General features: G+C 49.7%; 1 protein-coding gene across 1 annotated transcript in view; it reads right to left on the bottom strand.

The window, feature by feature from the left end:
• FGF12 (fibroblast growth factor 12) overlaps positions 1-12,800 on the bottom strand; it is a 216,768-nt gene extending 203,968 nt beyond the window's left edge. The window contains exons 1-2 of the mRNA XM_088669358.1: positions 12,660-12,800; positions 12,305-12,515 (exon numbers count right to left, since the gene is read on the bottom strand). Of these exons, the coding sequence (XP_088525484.1) occupies positions 12,305-12,311 (7 nt within the window). The 5' untranslated portion in view covers positions 12,312-12,515; positions 12,660-12,800. The remainder of the gene's footprint in view (positions 1-12,304; positions 12,516-12,659) is intronic.
• Positions 12,801-18,224: the final 5,424 nt, after the last annotated feature.

Below are 18,224 nucleotides of genomic sequence, written 5' to 3'. Positions count from 1 at the left end.
ACCATGTTACAGGTAGGTAGCCGTGTTGGTCTGAGTCGAAGCAAAATAAAAAAATTCCTTCAGTAGCACCTTAAAGACCAACTAAGTTTATATTTTGGTATGAGCTTTCGTGTGCATGCACACTTCTTCAGATACCAACTTCCATTTCATGCGGCTCAATGTGGTGCCTTCCATAGTTCTAGTTACAGGTAGGTAGCCGTGTTGGTCTGAGTCGAAGCAAAATAAAAAAATTCCTTCAGTAGCACCTTAAAGACCAACTAAGTTTATATTTTGGTATGAGCTTTCGTGTGCATGCACACTTCTTCAGATACCAACTTCCATTTCATGTGGCTCAATGTGGTGCCTTCCATAGTTCTAGTTACAGGTAGGTAGCCGTGTTGGTCTGAGTCGAAGCAAAATAAAAAAATTCCTTCAGTAGCACCTTAAAGACCAACTAAGTTTATATTTTGGTATGAGCTTTCGTGTGCATGCACACTTCTTCAGATACCAACCATGTTTATGGAAGACAATCTTACTCGGCTACGAGGGATCGCCAAGGAAGAAAGAAGAAGAAGGACAGGTAATAATGCAGGTAGAGAAAGGTTCTTCTCCCTCTCTCATAACACTACAAACCGTGGACGCCCAATGACACAGGTTGTTGGGCGATTCAATACAGATGAAAGAAAATACTTATTCAGGCAGCACATTGATAAACTGTGGAACTCCCTCCCACTGGAGGCGGTGATGGCCTCCAAAGTAGATGGCTTTAAAAGAGCATTAGACAAAGGCATGGGGGAGGAAAAGGCCAGCGATGGCTCCTAGCCGCAATGGCTCTGCTCTGCCTCCGCATTGGGGGGCAGCACTGCTTCTGAATACCACTTGCTGGAAAGCACAGAAGGAGAGAGGGCTCTTGGGCTCGGGTCCTGCTTGCGGGTTTCCCAGAGGAGCATCTGGCCAGCCACTGTGAGAACAGGATGCTGGACTTGTTGGGCTCTGAGCCTTCATCCAACAGTTCTTATAATCTAGTGTGGGAGCTGGGTGAGCCTCTCTGGGAAGGTTTTCCATAATCAGGTGGGTGTAGGTTTTCCATAAACCGGGTGGGTGAAGGTTTTCCATAACCAGGGTGCCATCCATGTAAAGGCCCTCCCTCTCCCCCACCCACCCACTGGAACCTTGTTTAGCAGGGTCACAGAGAAAAGAATCTCTAAAGGTGACTTTATACATGTCCACCAGTACCCTCGGGTCCATCTCTGACTCGTTCCAAGGTGATTTGTGCAGGAGACATTCACTAGTGCAGTGTTTCTCAACCTTTTTTGGGCCACGGCACACTTGTTCCGTGAAAAAAATCATGAGGCACACCACCATTAAAAAAGTTAAAAAAATTAACTCTGTGCCGCCCTATATTGACTATAATTATGACTGTAAGAAACACTTGCCAATTGCTGTGTTGGTTGCAATCTCCTGTAATAAGGCTTCACAAGCCGTCCGGCGGGTCAGGGTTGTATATTGGCGGCCGCCAGGCTCGTTTGCACTGAGCTTTGGGAAAGAGGAGGAGAAATATTGCTTTCCGGCGGGTCAGCGCTGTTTATTGGCGGCCGGCAGGCACGTGACAATGCAAATCGCCCTTCTCGTCGCCGCACGTCGCGGCACACTAGTGTGCCACGGAACAGTGGTTGAGAAACGCTGCACTAGCGGATGTCACTCATTGTGCAAGGTTCCCCCCCACACACACCCTGCCATGCTGAAAACATCCACAGCTTCCTGCTACAGGTAGGTAGCCGTGTTGGTCTGGGTCGAAGTAAAATAAAAAAAATCCTTCAGTAGCACCTTAAAGACCAACTAAGTTTTTATTTTGGTATGAGCTTTCGTGTGCATGCACACTTCTTCAGAAGTGCACACTTCTTCAGAAGTGTGCATGCACACGAAAGCTCATACCAAAATAAAAACTTAGTTGGTCTTTAAGGTGCTACTGAAGGAATTTTTTTATTTTACAGCTTCCTGCATTATGCTTCTTTCTGAGCCCCATGGCAGTATTCCAAGCCCCCATGACAGTGGGAAATGGGGAAAGATAAAAGCCATGAGACACATTCTCATGCCCTCCCACTAGAGGTCAAAGAGAACAACAACTACCAGACCTTTAGAAGGCATCTCAAGGCAGCCCTGTTTAGGGAAGCTTTTAATGTTTGATGGATCTCTGTATTTTAATGTTTGATGGATTTCTGTGTTTTAGAATTTCTGTTTTGTTGGAAGCCGCCCAGAGTGGCTGGGGGAACCCGGCCAGATGGGCGGGGTATAAATAATAAATTATTATTATTATTATTATTATTATTATTATTATTATTATTATTATTATTCGAAGGAGGCTAGATCCATCTCAGGAATTTGACTACCCAGCCTTGCTCAGAACACACCTGGAGACACTATCCAGTTCGGAGCTCCATTTAAGAAGGCTCTTGACAAGCTGGAAGGTGTGCAGAGGAGGGCGACCAAGATGACCAAGGGTCTGGAAACCAAGCCTGATGAGGATCGCTTGAAGGAGCTGGGTATGTTTAGCCTGGAGAAAAGAGGAGACTGAGAGGCGACATGAGAGCCATCTGCAAATATCTGATGGGCTGAGGCATGGAAGAGGGAGCAAGCTTGTTTTCTGCGGCTCCAGAGGGCAGGATCTGAACCAATGGATTAAAACAAGAAGAAGGTAGATTCTGACTAAATATTATGAAGAACTTCCTGACCGTGAGAGCTGTTTGGTGGTGTAACAGACTCCCTTAGAAGCAGGTGGGCTCTCCTTGCTTGGAGGTTTTTAAGCAGAGGTTGGATGGCCACCAGTCAGGGATGCCTTAGCTGTGATTCCTGCATTGCAGTGGTTGGGCTAGATGACCCTTGGGGTCCCTTCCAACTCTACGATTCTATGATTCTATACTCTGCCACAAGCAAAGGATGAACTGAAGCAAAAACTGCAGCTATTTCAATGGATTGTGGGTTTTCTCTCCTTCCCTGTTGTTATAGCTCTTTTTTCCACAGCTGTGTAGTTTGTATAGATCAAGTCACTATTTCTAAGGACACGTCTTGCCTTGCCTTTTCCTGCTGCCTCCTTTTGAAAACCCCACTCGTGATATAGTGGTTGATGGCGCACCAAATCCACCGTGAAGTGCGGCAGAAGGGCCTTTGAATGAAAAATTGATATTTCCTCGTTCCTCTCTCTCTACACGGACCTGAGAGTGTGCATGTTGAACGCTCTTCACTCAGACATCGCCGTAAGGGCATCTCTGAATTCTCTGGGTGATTTGGAAGAAGGGGGCCCACACACAGCCAGTCAGGGAAAGGAAAGAAGGGGAAAGAAAGAAAGAAAGAAAGAAAGAAAGAAAGAAAGAAAGAAAGAAAGAAAGAAAGAAAGAAATGCAGCAGAAGGCCAAGCATGGACTTTCCAACACTCGCTTTGCAGAAGCAGGAATAAGAGATTCACCCCTGTGCCTCTGGAACCGCTCTCCATGGAAGTGAGGAAGGCATCTCTCCCCACCACCACCACCACCACTGGATCAGGCCAATCCAATCCAGCATCCTGCTCTCATGGTGGTCAGGCAGATGCCCCAATGGGAAACCAACAAGTGGGACATGAGCACAAGAGCCCTTCTATGTCCAATCCTCTTTTAAAGCCATCCAAGTTGGTGGCCTCTTGTGGCAGTGAGTTCCACAGTTTGGCTATATGCTGTTTGAAGAAGGACTTTTCTATCTCTGTCTTGAATCTTCCAGCATTCAGCTTCCATGAGTTCTAGGGTTATGAGACGGAGGCTGCCTCTTATGCGCCTTTTGTCTAAACTAAATATTCCCAAGCGCTGCCTGCAGCCTTTCTTCATCGGGGAGGTCCTCCACCACCTTCATCCCTCTGGTTGCCCTTTTCCTAACTTTTCCTAACACTCCAATATCCTCTCTTGAAGTGAGGGGATTAGGCACTGCTGTCTTATCATACAATCGTAGAGTTGGAAGGGACCTCCAAGTGTCATCTAGTCCAACCCCCTGCAATCCAGGAATCTCAGCTAAGCCATCTATGGCAGATGGCCATCCCACCTCGGCTTAAAAACCTCCAAGGAAGGAGAGCCCACCACCTCCCGTTGGAGTCCATTTCACTGTGGAACAGCTCTTACTCTCCGAAAGTTCTGCCTGGTGTAGAGTCGGAATCTCCTTTCTTGCAACGTGAAGCCATGGGTTCAAGTCCTACCCTCCAGAGCAGGAGAAAACAAGCTTGCTCCCTCTTCCATGGGACAGCCCTTGAGATATTTGAAGATGGCTCTCATATCTCCTCTCAGTCTCCTCTTTTCCAGGCTAAACATCCCCAGCTCCTTCAACCGCTCCTCATAAGCAGGTGCTCTGCCACTGAGCTATAGGAGGCCCTTCTCCCCTAACCCAGATGCTGTCCTCCCATTCAGCAGCCAGCCGGGTTCCCACTGACTGGAAGTTTTGCACAAAGATTAGCTGCAATTCCTGCATGCATGGGGTTAGACTAGATGACCCTTCCAACCCTACACCTCTATGATTCTGTGAGCTATCTGTACTCTTCTGCCCCTTTGAAGAGGCTGCTTTCCCTCTCTCACACGCAGCCATTAAGTTCAGGATAAATGTTATTTGCATTAATAATGCATCGTGAACAATCGAGAACCGGAAAGGACCCTTCCCTGCTCCAGAGAAGTACAGGCAGGCCATCGACGCCAATCCTATTGTGCCCATAAAACACCGAGTGCTGTGGGCTGCCCTCCATAAATCCTTAGGGCAGAAACATCCAGCCGATTAACTCCATCCATCAGATATGCAGCAGAGGAGAACACAAATAAAAACAACTCCAGGAAAAGGAATGAAATATTCCCGTTCTCCAAAGTGATGCAGAAAGGAAAGAGTCAAGGGTAGGAAGCTGTTGTGCCAGTTCCTTGCATATACGCCTGGAGCGTGAACCCAACAGCCCCCAAACCTTTTGATTCAGCACCCCTCCTTCTGTGCCTTTGCCCTTCCTTTGTCTCCCAACTGTGCTGAGCAAACAGCCGCCTTTCCCTATCCTGCTACATCAGCCCTGAGCAGCCTCATCCATCGCTCATCTCCGTCAGCAAGTTTACCCAGTTCTAGCCAAGATAAAGGAGAAGGACCTCAGTGAGATAGCAGGAGGATGGGAGGGAGGGATAGAGGGAGGGAGAAGGGGGGAGAACTGGAGAGGAAGGGATGGTGGGGTTGAGAAATGTGGGTCAGAGAAGAGGGAGGAGGCCGAGAGAACCCTACGGACAGACAGCATTTCCTGGAAAGGGGGCTTCCTTACAGGGTTGGCGCTGCTTGTGCACATCAGACCATATGGAGAGACTGCTGGATCAGGCCAGTGGCTCATCCAGACCAGCATCCTGTCCTCACAGTGGGAAACCCACAAGCAGGACCTGAGTGCGAGAGCTACTCTCTCCTCCTGCCGTTTCCAGCAACTAGGATTCAGAAGCATTGCGGCCTCCAACTATGGAGGCCGAGCCGAGCCAGCAAGGCTAGCACCCATGGACAGCCCTATACATCTCTGTGGATTTGTCCAATCCTCTTTTAAAGTCCTCCAAGTGGGCCCTCACTGCCTCCTGTGGCAGGGAGTTCCACAGTTTAGTTTTGCACTGCATGAAGAAGGCCTTCCTTTTCTCTGTCCTGAATCCTCCAACCTTCAGCTTCATTGTGTGTCTATGAGTTCTAGTGTTAGGAGAGAAGGAGAAAAACTATTCTCTATCCTCTTTCTCCATGCCAGGCATAATTGTATAAACTTCTATCATCGATAGATTCCGCCCATGCCCCCACTCCCCTTGCTTGTTTCATGGCTCTTGGGGAAATGGCATTTCCTGGCATTTATTGCTAGGGGAAAGAGAGAGAGCAGAACTCCTGAAGAATTATTAATATGTCACAGTACTCTGGGCACTGATTGATCGCACCCTTCTCTGCCTCCTTCTCGGAGTCCATGTCTGGAGAATGAACAATAGCACGCACACCCGTAGCACATCTTGCCCCATGCCCTTCTTCCAGGAAGTCTCAAGGTGGGACAGAGGCCCCTTCTCCACATACCCATTTTATCCTCCCAGGAAGCCTGCAAGGTAGGAGAGAGGGAGGCTGGCCCAATTCAACCTGCCCACTTCCGGAGTCTAGATTTGACCCCTGGTCTCCCAAGTCCTACCCCAGCCCGCTAATTCACACTGACCCTCAAAGTCTGCAGTGTTGTGCATTTCACAACTTTCAAAGTATACTGTAGCAGCTTATATTTTCAATATCACGCAAACACAGATTGCTGAGTTTACACATTTTTGTCCCAGGACAAACCTAAACAAGGAAAGAGGGGGGGCTGGGGGGGTTTCCTACAGATGGGAAGTATGCAGGGGACAACAAGCACTCCCTGCCTTTTAGAATAAATGCTTTGCTCCTCTCTCCACAAAAAACTAACAGTGACCCCTACTAGGAACTGTCCATGGTTGAGAGGACAGTCTTTTTCCCCTAGGTCTGTTCTTTTTCTGCCCCATGGAAATGTTGCCCCTATCCATACATCCTACACTTCATATTATCTTCAAGGTTCTAGTCCTCTCTTTTTAGAACTCCCCAGCACACATCCGAATCCCCCATCCATTTATTCAACGCTTCCCCAGCCCTAAGCACTCTCTCAGAGACATGCACACAAAACTGCATTTCGAATAATAAAATTATGAATCTCCTGCAAAATTGTGAATCTTGAGATTTCTGCATTGCATGGGGTTGGACTAGATGACCCCTGGGGTTCCTTCCAGCTCTACCATTCTATGATTTTATTATCACGCCCACTTAGGCCCTAAAAAACCACCAGGGCAGAGTTGGTGTGTGTTCAGTGCAGCACAGAACACCCTGATCAGGGATGAATGTGGAGTCACTGCCTTCTCATCACTGAGGGCCTTTTTTCCTGTCAACATCAGGGACTGTAGTGGGACCAGTTTTTTAACAATTGTCCTGCCCAAAAGGTGCAAAGCACAGGTGGGAAAAGAAGTAGGAAATGCTGGTGGAGAAAAGGAGGACATAAGAACAGCCTGCTGGATCAGGCCAATGGCCCATCTCGTCCAGCATCTCGTCACAGAGTTCAAAGAGATGCTTCAGTGGGAAACCCACAAGTAGGATTTGAGCAAAAGAGAAGCTCTCCCTTCCTGTGGTTTCCAGAGACGGATTCAGAAACATTGCTGACTCCAGCTGTGGAGGCAGAGCAGAGCCATCCTGGCTAGGAGCCACCGATCGCCCTCTCCTCCTCCTCCATGAATTTGTCCCATCCTCTTCTAAGCCATACGGGTTGCTGGCCATCCCTGCCTCCCGTGGGAGCACGTTCCATCGTTCAAACTCTGCAATGCATGAAGAAGGACTTTCTTTGATCTGTCTTGAATCCTCCAACATTCGGCTTCACCAGACGTGCACAAGTTCTAGTGTTATGAGGGAGAAAGGCTCACACACACACCCGCTACTCTCTTTCTCCATGCATAATCTTACAAACTTGTCGCCTCTCCCTCGCCTTTTGCTCTAAGCTAACAAATCCCAAACACTTCAACCGTTCCTCCATCTCCTCGTTCGTTTTGGTGGCCCTATTCTGAACCTTTCCCAACTGTGCAATATCTTTTTTGAGGTGAGGCCAACCAGACAGAGGCTTCTGCGAAACCCACAAGAAGGATTCGAGCACAAGATCCCACACTCTCTCTGTCCTTTCCAGCAAGCGGGCCGTTTGCTCACTGCTTTGCAGGGATGTGAGGGGTCATTGCACAGGGTTGTGCCTGGGGGAGTCTGCTGGACTTGAATATGCCTCAGATACACTGACTGTGGACTAGTGTGATCTCCTGCCATGCAGGGCTCCTAAAGCAGCAGCAACAATGAGCCCTCTGAAGGATCTCGCCCTTCTTTTGAGCGCATGACTGCAAGATCAGCCACCGGGATCAGGCTGGAAATTTGACTTTCTGGCTCCATGCAGCCCGCCTTCCTTCCTTCCTTCCTTCCTTCCTTCCTTCCTTCCTTCCTTCCTTCCTTCCTCGGGCCAGTCATTTTTTTTATTGCAGCCAAAGGCCGTGGCCAAAGGCCAAGGCATCCCTAATCTCCAGTGTTAACTACTGTTAGCCTTGGCAAAGCTGAGCCCTCGGGATGAGTGAGCTAGAGCTGCATTCTGCTCCATCCCAGCAAAAAAAGCTGCTGTTAAGAGTGAAGAGTGAGCAGAAAAGACAGAGCGGTGCCAAGTCTTCAGAGATTTTGCTGGAGTCCACCGAGGGGGAGAGAGAGAGAGAGAGAGAGAGAGAGAGAGAGAGAGGGGGGGGGGGCAGAAAGTGCAGCCCAGCTGACACATGCTTTTGGCGTGGTCTTTTGTGTATTGCGACTTTGCTGTTGTTTTTACTGATTGTAGCCTAGTATTTGGTTCAGGAAGTTTATCGTACTAGCCAGAGGCCATGACAATTGCAAACCTGCAAACATAGTATTAATATATAGTAATACTATAGAACATGCATCCAGAATATAAAGAAGGCATTATGTGATTAATCGGTAATGATTTATTGTAATAGTTGAGATTCACATGACTGCTGCTAAGATATACTGGTTTTGGCTCAGTTTGATGGTCATGTTTTCTCCCAAAAGCAGGTTTATAGCTTTTCCATTCTCCCCAGAGGTCTATAGAGGTTGGGGTGGCACAGCAAAGATCCCTAACACAAGGAGCCTCAGAACCCTCCCCAAACTGGGAACTCCTTGTGTTAGGGATCTTTGCTGGGGAGAAGGGAAAAGCTATAAACCTGCTTGCAGCGTAACTTTAGAACCAGCTTCAGAAAACTGAAGGGGCAGCAGAAGTGTCACACCCCAAATCTCCTCCTTCAACCCCCTCCAGGGCCACCTTCCAGATTTCCCAGGGAAAGATACCTTTCTAAAAAGCAAAGTGTATGTTACATTTCCGAACACAATTCAAAGTGTTGGTGCTGACCTTTAAAGCCCTAAATGGCCTCAGTCCTGTATACCTGAAGGAGCATCTCCACCCCATCGTTCTACCCGGACACTGAGGTCCAGTGCCAACGGCCTTCTGGCGGTTTCCTCACTGCGAGAAGCCAAGTTACAGGGAACCAGGCAGAGGGCCTTCTCGGTAGTGGCGCCTGCCCTGTGGAATGCCCTCCCACCAGATGTCAAAGAGAAAAACAACTACCAGACTTTTAGAAGACATCTGAAGGCAGCCCTGATTAGGGAAACTTTTAATGTTTAATAGATCATTGTATTTTAATATTCTGGCGAAAACCCAGCCAGATGGGCGGGGTATAAATAATATATTATTATTATTATTATTATTATTATTATTATTATTATTATTATATTAATTTAGCCTGGGGACCACGCTCTTTGCCCTGAGAGCTTTATCCTTAAAACCCCTGGTGTGTTAGAGAGGCACATCCAGACTCATCAGTACTCCTGGGACTCTCCCATTCTTGCATGAACAGACAGGGGAGATATGTATTGAAATGCTGCTATTATTGACAAGGCATGTAAAAAGTGAATAGAAAGCTCAAAATGGAAGGTTTCCCTTCCGATGGAAAAGGAGGCAATGAGGAGCGCCCAACCCAGTTCTGATCTCCTAGCTTCCCATGCAAGGCCCCTTCTCGCCCACCTGTGGCCTGAAATGGTACATTCCGCACAAGGAAGGCAAACTGCAACACCGGCATCATCTGCCTTCGTGTGAAGGGCTGGACAGGTAACCCGCGCAGGATCGACAGGGCCAAAGGTGAGGCCGGCGCAGGCCTGCGAGGCGACTACCCAGAGGGTAATGTGTTACAGAGGAAGGGATGCTGTGGAAACTGCAAGCACTGAAGTTTTGAAATTAATAAATCAATGTACAAGGGAGGTTCTCCTTAAAGAAGCACGAGAACGCTGTTGCTGAAGAGCCGTTCTTGCGCCCTGAAAAATGAATGATGATACAGGGATGATAGGCTGCAACCGAGGAGGCGGAATTCAGTCCTTACAAACACCGCTTTACAGGTTATTAGATGAAACCCCCTTTTAAGTGCATGATCAATCATAGATTGGTCTCTGTGCATGAAATTTGAGAGAGCGAGAATGGAAATTCACCAAAATTCGGGCTAGTCTGGGGCAGAGGTGAGCGCTGTATAGATCGCAGGATTGCCCTGATGTCCTTCTGGGGATCTCACCAGCTTTCATGGTTATTATTCCAACAAGTTGCTAGCCCTTGAGGAGGTCCATTTGAATATGCTATGCGGGAGGGGGTTTCAATGTGGTTGTCAATCCTGAAACAGCAGGCCATCACTTGTAGGGAAACCTGCCTGCTGAAAATAATTGGTCTAGATCCTGCAACCTCCAATCTCTGCTCCAGCCCTAGCCTAACCCTTCAATTCCCCCTCTGATGTGCTCTGCCAGTTCCCACGGGGGCCGGAGAGACGAATCGAGCCCACCCAGCAGACAAAAGTGTCCTTCTTGGGCCTTCCCTTTTGGAACCGCCAAGAAGAAACCAGCAGTTGCTGCCACGCCGAATTCTTTCTTTCTTTCTTTCTTTCTTTCTTTCTTTCTTTCTTTCTTTCTTTCTCTTTTCTTTCTTTCTTTCTTTCCTCTCCCCTTCCTTCCCCAACGTCCCCGTCCTCCTCGAAGGCCTTATTGAGCCTGTTTCGCACTGAAGATTCTGGCAAGGCGACCCCGCCACCTCCGGGAGAAAAACATACAGTATCGGAGTACCCAAAGCCAAGGATCCCCACCACCGAGCCTTCTCCGCCAAGCCAAGGGCTCCAAGAACTTCTTCGACTGCAATAAAGCGCATCCTTACAAGTCGTGAGCACCGAATTAGGATGGCCAAGCAGAAACCTCGGCCAGATGGCTCCCTCCCTCTCCCCCTCCCTGCTCAAGATACAAGAAGACGAGGGCTATCGCACCACGCCACGCTATCGCAGAATCTCTGGTAATAGCGCTGTTTTGGCTGCCAACGCGAGGGACGAGGCTGCTCGCCTTCCTTCCCGAGGCTGCCTCTCGCTCGCTCGCTCGCTCGCCTGCCCGCCAGCAACACGGAGAGGCATCCATCTGCTTCTGGATGCATGACTATGCATATAATGGGTTATTATGTTCCCCCACCAAACCCACGATTTTTTATGGCATCCAACGTGCAGACGAGCAACACACCTACATCACAACAGGGGAGGAGGGAGCAGTCTGCTTTGAAAACAAGCCTTCATCAAGGTGTTGGAGTCAGTGAGCTTCCCTGGTGCTGCTGTGTTTATATATAATAGAAACACTCATTTTGCGGGGCCTGTTCTGAACCTCAGGTACATCTCCCTTGCCGCTCCAGAGGGTGCGATCCCTCCGTGGGATTGAAGTCGCCTATAATCAGATATCCCCAAACTGCCCTTGATTGACAGGGCAGTTATTAAAACGAAGCCAGGGGTTTCAGAGGCAGCCTCCGTCTTAAAGGAAACCCTGCATACACCAGGTCCTCATTCTTGCTGTATCAGAGCTTCCCAGTCACCTTGTGTAATAAAGGGGGGGAGCATGAGACGGGGGGGGGAGGTGTTAAATAAGAGCAGCGTCTCCCTGCACGCTTTTTTTCCATTGGCCGGCGGGATGGGCCACCAGCAACGTCAATCAGTAATTAATATTTAGAGATTTGGAGAGTTCACGTACTTATGCAAAACGAGCAAAGCAAACCGAATCAGATGCAATTTCTATACGCCTGTTTGGATGCAGGAGACACGATCCCCATCCCCCGTGCGCCCCCAAACCTGGGTGGGTCGGGGTGTGTGTGTGTGTGAAATATTTTATGAGCAAGGATGCAATAATGCACTGCCGGGGGAGGAGGGAAGCTAGATCAAGGGGACTCTCCTTAAGCAGCCAAAACAACATTGCACAGCTTCGCCCTTTCTGGAAGGTGGGGTGGGGGTTCAGCAGTGCCCTCTCCCCCACATGGCGCCCCTGAGTCCTGCATGCAGCAGAAGGCTCGTCGCGTGGGGGTAAGGACCGGGCTTGCACAGCGAGTCTCTTCCCAGCAGAACGAGTCGCCCCGCAACCCTCCTATGACACACGCCCCACAATTTACAATTGCATTAAAAAAATTTAAATAAATCGTTCCCCGGCTCCAGAGCCAGGGAGTCGCCCCGGAAATCCACCTCCGGGAGCTAGCCTCGGCGCTCGGGGCGAAGGCCTTTCCCCGTTCTCGCCCCCTGGCCGGCGTGCAGCCTCCTTCCAAGAGCCCCGCCGCCGCCGCCGCTGCTGCAATGGGCTCTGCCCAGCCTCGACCTCCGCTCGCACTGCGGTGCTCGGGCAAGGAGGAGCCGTGGGCGCCCGCCCGCCCGCCCGCCGCCTTTACCTTCCATGGCCGGGCTGTGCGGGCGCCGCGAAGTTGCCGGGAACTTTCGGGAGGGCTGGTGGGCTCGGGTGCTGGTCCTCCTCCTCCTCCTCCGGCTTCCGCAGCTCCTCCAGCCCGGATCCGCGTCGGGGCTTCCTCTCGGCTTCTTCCTGCTCGGCTCCGGCTCCTCCTCCTGCTCCTCCTCGGCGAAGGCTTTCCCGGCACCCGGAGGCTGCAAGCAAGCAAGCACTGTAAGGGTGAGCGCCCGCAGGGAGGGAGCCGCGCGCCGCTGCGCAACCCGCAGGGACCCCGGGATGGATGGATGGATGGAGGCAGGGATGCAGGGATGGAGGCTGGCGCAGGAGGCGAGCGTTACCTGGCGGCGGAGGCGGCGGGCGGGCGGAGCGCAGAGGAGCTGTCCGCCAGCGCTGGTGCTGCAGGTACAACTGCCGGCTCTGCCCACTCGGCAGCCTCTGTTGTACGCACGGCACAGGCGCCGGGGAGCCGGCAGGGCGCATGCGCCCCCGCCGCCGCCTCCCTTCCCCTCCTCTTCGCTCCGGCCGCGCGCTCGCTCCCGGAGCCGCCAAAAGCGCTTGGCGCGGCGGCGCTTTGGTCCCAGGGAGGCCGCCTCGGCTGGGGAGAAAGCACGGACTGGAGAGCGGAATCCAGCGGGACGGGGAGTGGCCGGGCACTCCGGAGTTCTCCGCGCCCCGGGATGAGTTTCTGTTCGGAGAAAGAGCTGCTGCTGCTCCTCCGGCGAGGCATTTGGCCTCGCGTGCCGGGAGCGTTTATACTACTCTTTTCACGGCGGTGCTCTTGACTTCAGCCCCTGGGGGCGAAGCTCGGCGCTGCCTCAGCATCGCGGCGTAAGAGAACGGACAGCGCTGAGCGGGCAGGCGAGCGAGCGCCACCGGATTGGCATCCGCAAGAGGGCAAGTCGCGGCAGGCTGTGGAAGGAAGTCCTTTCCTTGCTCTGCGAAATAGGCCAGAAGGCGGAATTTCTCGGACAACCAGGCCCGGAGGAAGGAGGGAAGGGTCTTTCCTTGCATTCTTACAGCTGCCACTCTCAGGAAGGCAGAGATGGGCTTCCACAGCTCGATCGAACCGAACCAAGCTTCCAACCGAACCCATTTGCAAGCTCCGCCTCGTCCCAGCATACTGGGACCTCATTGCTAAACTGGAGAAGACAAAACTCCAAAACAGATGCAAGGAGGCTGGAACCAGACTTAAGAGGGGTGGGCAAGGGAGGGGCTCCACCATTCTAACCCAAATTAGCAGTCTAGGCCTGGGGGGGGGATCTGGTACTAGGTTTATTATTATCATCATCATCATCATCATCATCATCATTTAAAGAATTTATATTCCATTTAACTGCAGTTGGTGCACAAGAAATAAAATGCAGAAAGAGGTTTTTAAAAAACCCAGTCAAAACCTGAAGGAGCGTCTCCACCCCCATCATTCTGCCCGGACACTGAGGTCCAGCACGGAGGGCCTTTTGGCAGTTCCCTCGTTGCGAGAAGCCAAGTTGCAGGGAACTAGGTAGAGGGCCTTCTCAGTGGTGGCGCCTGCCCTGTGGAACGCCCTCCCAACAGATGTCAAAGAGGAAAACAACTACCAGACTTTTAGAAGACATCTGAAGGCAGCCCTGTTCAGGGAGGCTTTTAATGTTTAATAGATTACTGTGTTTTATTTTTCTGTTGGAAGCCGCCCAGAGTGGCTGGGGAGACCCAGTCAGATGGGCAGGGTATAAATAAATTATTATTATTATTATTATTATTATTATAAAACAATCAAACCAGAGTTCTGTTAAGATGCCTGATAGAAGACGAAAGGTCTCCCATAGGCCCCAGAAGATCAACAGGGAGCAGGCCGGTCTGATCTCCACTGGAAGAATTTAAGTGGCACACATACCGAGGATGCTCAGTCTGGCATTGGTGTCACACAACCTGCTTGTAGCTCCCAATGAGCATTGCCTCTGGGTGCTCACATGCACATGTTCCCCCCCCCCTCCATGTCCATTTTGTTGTGCTTTCATGACAGTTTCTGTTCATGATTATATGGGGGCAGCCAGGGATCAGGGCAAGTCTATGCCAACCCCTGGTGCATGGCAGAAAAATGGCAGAGTTGTGCCCGCTCATGCTTTGTTGAGGCTGTTTGGACAGTGGGCTTCGGGGGACAGCTGCCATAAGAGCATAAGGATAGCCTGCTGAATCAGGCCAGTGGCCCATCCTGTTCTCCCAGTGGCCAAGCAGTTGACTGTGGGAAGCCCACAATCAAGATTTGAACACAAGAGCCCTCTCCCCTCCTGTGATTTCCAGCAACTGGGATTCAGAATAATTATTGCCTGCAACAGGGGAGGCAGAGCACAGCCATTGTGGCTAGCAGCCATGAATAACCCTTCCCTCCTCCATCAATTGGTCCAGTCCTCTTTTAAAGCCATCTCAATTTGGCGGCCACCACTGCTGCCTCCTGTGGGATAGAGTTCCCTAGATTAACTATGCACTATGTGAAGAAGGACTTAAGTCCTTTTATCTGTCCAGAATTTTCCAACATTCACCTTCATTAGATGTCCATGTGTTCTGTGTTATGAGAATGGGGTAAAAGCTCCCCTGTTCCACCACTAAGTCTCACGCCCTGTGGCTACAGTGTGGCCTTTGCACAAAGGAGAAGTCTCATGGCCCTTTGGACCATGGCTCTCCTGCTCTGCCTCCAGCATCCTGGCTGAAGACTCCTGCAACTTTTCAAGATCCTGCATAGTGAAAATGAGCAGCCATGGTGGCAGCTGTGCAGGTATAGCTCCTCCTCTCTGTCCCTTTCCCCTTGGGTGGGTGGGTGTTTTAAATTGTAAGCCTGTGGGTAGGGACCGTCTTGTTTTAATTGCTGGGGTAGCTCAGTCAGTACAGCATGAGACTCTTAATCTCGGGATCATGGGTTCGAGACCCACATAGGGCAAAAGACTCCTGTGTTGCAGGGGGTTGGACTGGATGACCCTCAGCTTTCCTTCCAACTCTGCAATTCCATGTTTCTATGAATCGATTATTGGCCACTCTGGGAGCCCTTTTGGCTGAACTGAAGAATGGGGTACAAATGCCCGAAATCAATCAATCAATCCTACAGCGATGTTGGTTTAGTGGTCTCTTCAACCCCTCCATCTACACCTGATTCCTTGGCTCTAATTACAGGTAGGTAGCCATGTTGCTCTGCCGTAGTCGAAACAAAATAAAATGAAAAATCCTTCCAGTAGCACCTTAGAGACCAACTAAGTTTGTTGTTGGTATGAGCTTTCGTATGCTTGCCGATCAGAAGGTTGGTGGTTTGAATCCCTGTGACGGGGTGAGCTCCCGTTGCTCTGTCCCAACTCCTGTCAACCTAGCAGCTCGAAAGCACATCAAGTGCAAGTAGATAAATAGGTACCGCTACAGCGGGAAGGTAAACGGCATTTCCGTGCGCCAATCTGGTTCGCCAGAAGTGGCTTAGTCATGCTGGCCACATGACCCAGAATCTGTCTGCAGACAAACACTGGCTCCCTCGGCCTATAGAGCGAGATGAGCGCCGCAACCCCAGAGTCATCCGCGACTGGACCTAACAGTCAAGGTTCCTTTATGGTGCTACTGGAAGTAATTTTTTAATTTTGATTCCTTGGAAAATCACTTGCACGGGCCATGTTTGTAAGAACAATAGAAAAATAGTGTGGAAAGGAGAAAGCTATCAATGGCTAGTAGTCATAATGGCTGGAGGCATAAATGCTTGGGAATACGGTAGCAGTTGCTGGAAACAGCAGGAGGGGAGAGTTGCTTTTGTGCTTGAATCCTGCTTGCAAAAGAACATCTGGTTGTCCACTGTGAGGACAGTATCCTGGACTAGATACTGTATGTCTTAAATTCTTCTTCTTCTTCTTCTTCTTCTTCTTCTTCTTCTTCTTCTTCTTCTTCTTCTTCTTCTTCTTCTTCTTCTTCTTCTTCTTCACAAAAATTCACTAATAAATTATTCTTATAGCAGTAAGTTGCTGCAGTAAGCGCCTATAATACTGCCATGATTTTCTCTCCAGTCATTTACAAAACATGTCCTCCACCGCCATTTCTTTTCTGAATAAAGTTTCTGCAAGAGCCAAATGCTTCAGTAACCATTCCCATGAAGTTGGAAAGTGTGGATTCTTCCACTGAAATGCCCCCAGGATTTCTGATGAGATTAGTAGATTCTTTATTAAAGGTTTCCTTTCCTCTGGAATAGCAGCCTCAATCCAATTAAACTGTATCAACACAGGACTTCATTCCACGGTTATTGCAGCAATTCCTAACACCTATTATTCCCTTCCAAAAATGATACACCACCCGACACCCTCACCAATCGTGAAGTAAGCTTGCATTTGCAACTCAGCCCTTTCCAAGACTTGAAATGTACATCTGAGCAGCTTTTATTAAGTCTCACAAGTGTCAGGTAGGAGAGATATTTTGCCCTGAGCTTATTGTACTGGATCGTGGCCCATGATGCTGTGTAGCCCTGCTTCAAACTGCAGCCTTAGAAAAATGTAAATTGTGATGACACAAACATGGGCATCACACACATCAGGGTGCTGGGATTGGCTGCTTCTCTCTGCTGAGAAAAATGTGTGAAATGACCATGGGATTCATAGCTGGACACTGATTCATAGTCTAGGGTCAAAAAAAAAACCTTCAGAAGGAAGAGAATTATTAAGACTTCATTACAAATTCAACCCAAAGCATGGAAATTATACATTCAGGCACCAAACTTAATGGAAGGTATAGGAGACCCACATCAGGACCTGGGCAGCACAAAATTACTCGCCTTTCCTGTGGTTTCCAGCAGCTCATATTATTATTATTATTATTATTATTATTATTATTATTATTATTATTATTATCCTGGCTGGGAGCCACTGACTGCCTTTACCTCCATGAATTCCATAGGATCATAGAATGGCAGAGACCCCCAGTGCCATCTATTCTAACCACCTACAGTTCAGGAATCCTGCCCACCACCCTCCCTGGGTGGGCTCGAACCACTAACCTTCTGCTTAATGACCTGGTGCGCCAATCCACTGTGCCACTTGAGGGTGGAAGTCTCAGGATGGGAGAGTGTAGATCTTGTGCTGGGAGTCTGCCTGCGGTTTTCCCACAATGGGCATCTGATTGGCCACTGTGAGAACAGGATCATGGGATAGATGGGCCACTGGCCGGATTCTGCGGGCTCTTCTTCTTGTCTTAAACAATCCATTTCTGAAGCCGTCCAAATTGGTGGCCATCACTGCCTCTTGTGGGAGTGAATTCTTCATCTTCTTCTTCATCATCATCAATTATTACATTTGTGTCCCACCTTTCCTCCAAAGAGCTTGGGGTGGTCTGCATAGTTCTCCTTCTCCCGACAACAACCCTGTGAGGTAGGTTAGGCTGAGAGAAGGCAGGAACTGGCCCTCAAGGTCACCCAGTGAGCTTCATGGCTGAGTGGGGATTTGAACGTAAGTCTCTCCCAGGTCCTGGTCTGTCGCTCTAACCACTACACCACACTGTGTTTATCATGAGGAGGTGCTTCCTTTCTTACGCCCTGGATCTCCCAGCATTCAGCTTCATTCCTTTCCCTTCCTGATCAGAAGAAGGCCAGCAACTGAAGGCATCTTCCAACGTCTTCCCTTGGGCTTTAACTGGGATTCAGAGTGAGACCAGTTAGAAGATGAGCTGCAGAATGAAGGAGGGGACACTCACACACCCCCACACACACACACCTTGCTTGACGCCAACTTCTTGTATCTAGGAACAGAAAGTTGTGGACTCTCTTCTTCACGGCCACCTGTCAGGGATTCTTTCACTGTGATTCCCATATTGCAGCAGGACTAGATGACCCTTGGGGGTCCCTTCTGTGTGAATGTTCATGGTGACAGGAGAGGATATATTGTTTATTAATATCGTTCCTAACTTGTGCTAGC

The sequence above is a fragment of the Zootoca vivipara genome, chromosome 5 (genome assembly GCF_965207765.1).
Source record: "Zootoca vivipara chromosome 5, rZooViv2.hap1.1, whole genome shotgun sequence".
Classification (NCBI taxonomy): domain Eukaryota; kingdom Metazoa; phylum Chordata; class Lepidosauria; order Squamata; family Lacertidae; genus Zootoca; species Zootoca vivipara.
This window is presented reverse-complemented; position numbering and strand designations above follow the sequence as displayed.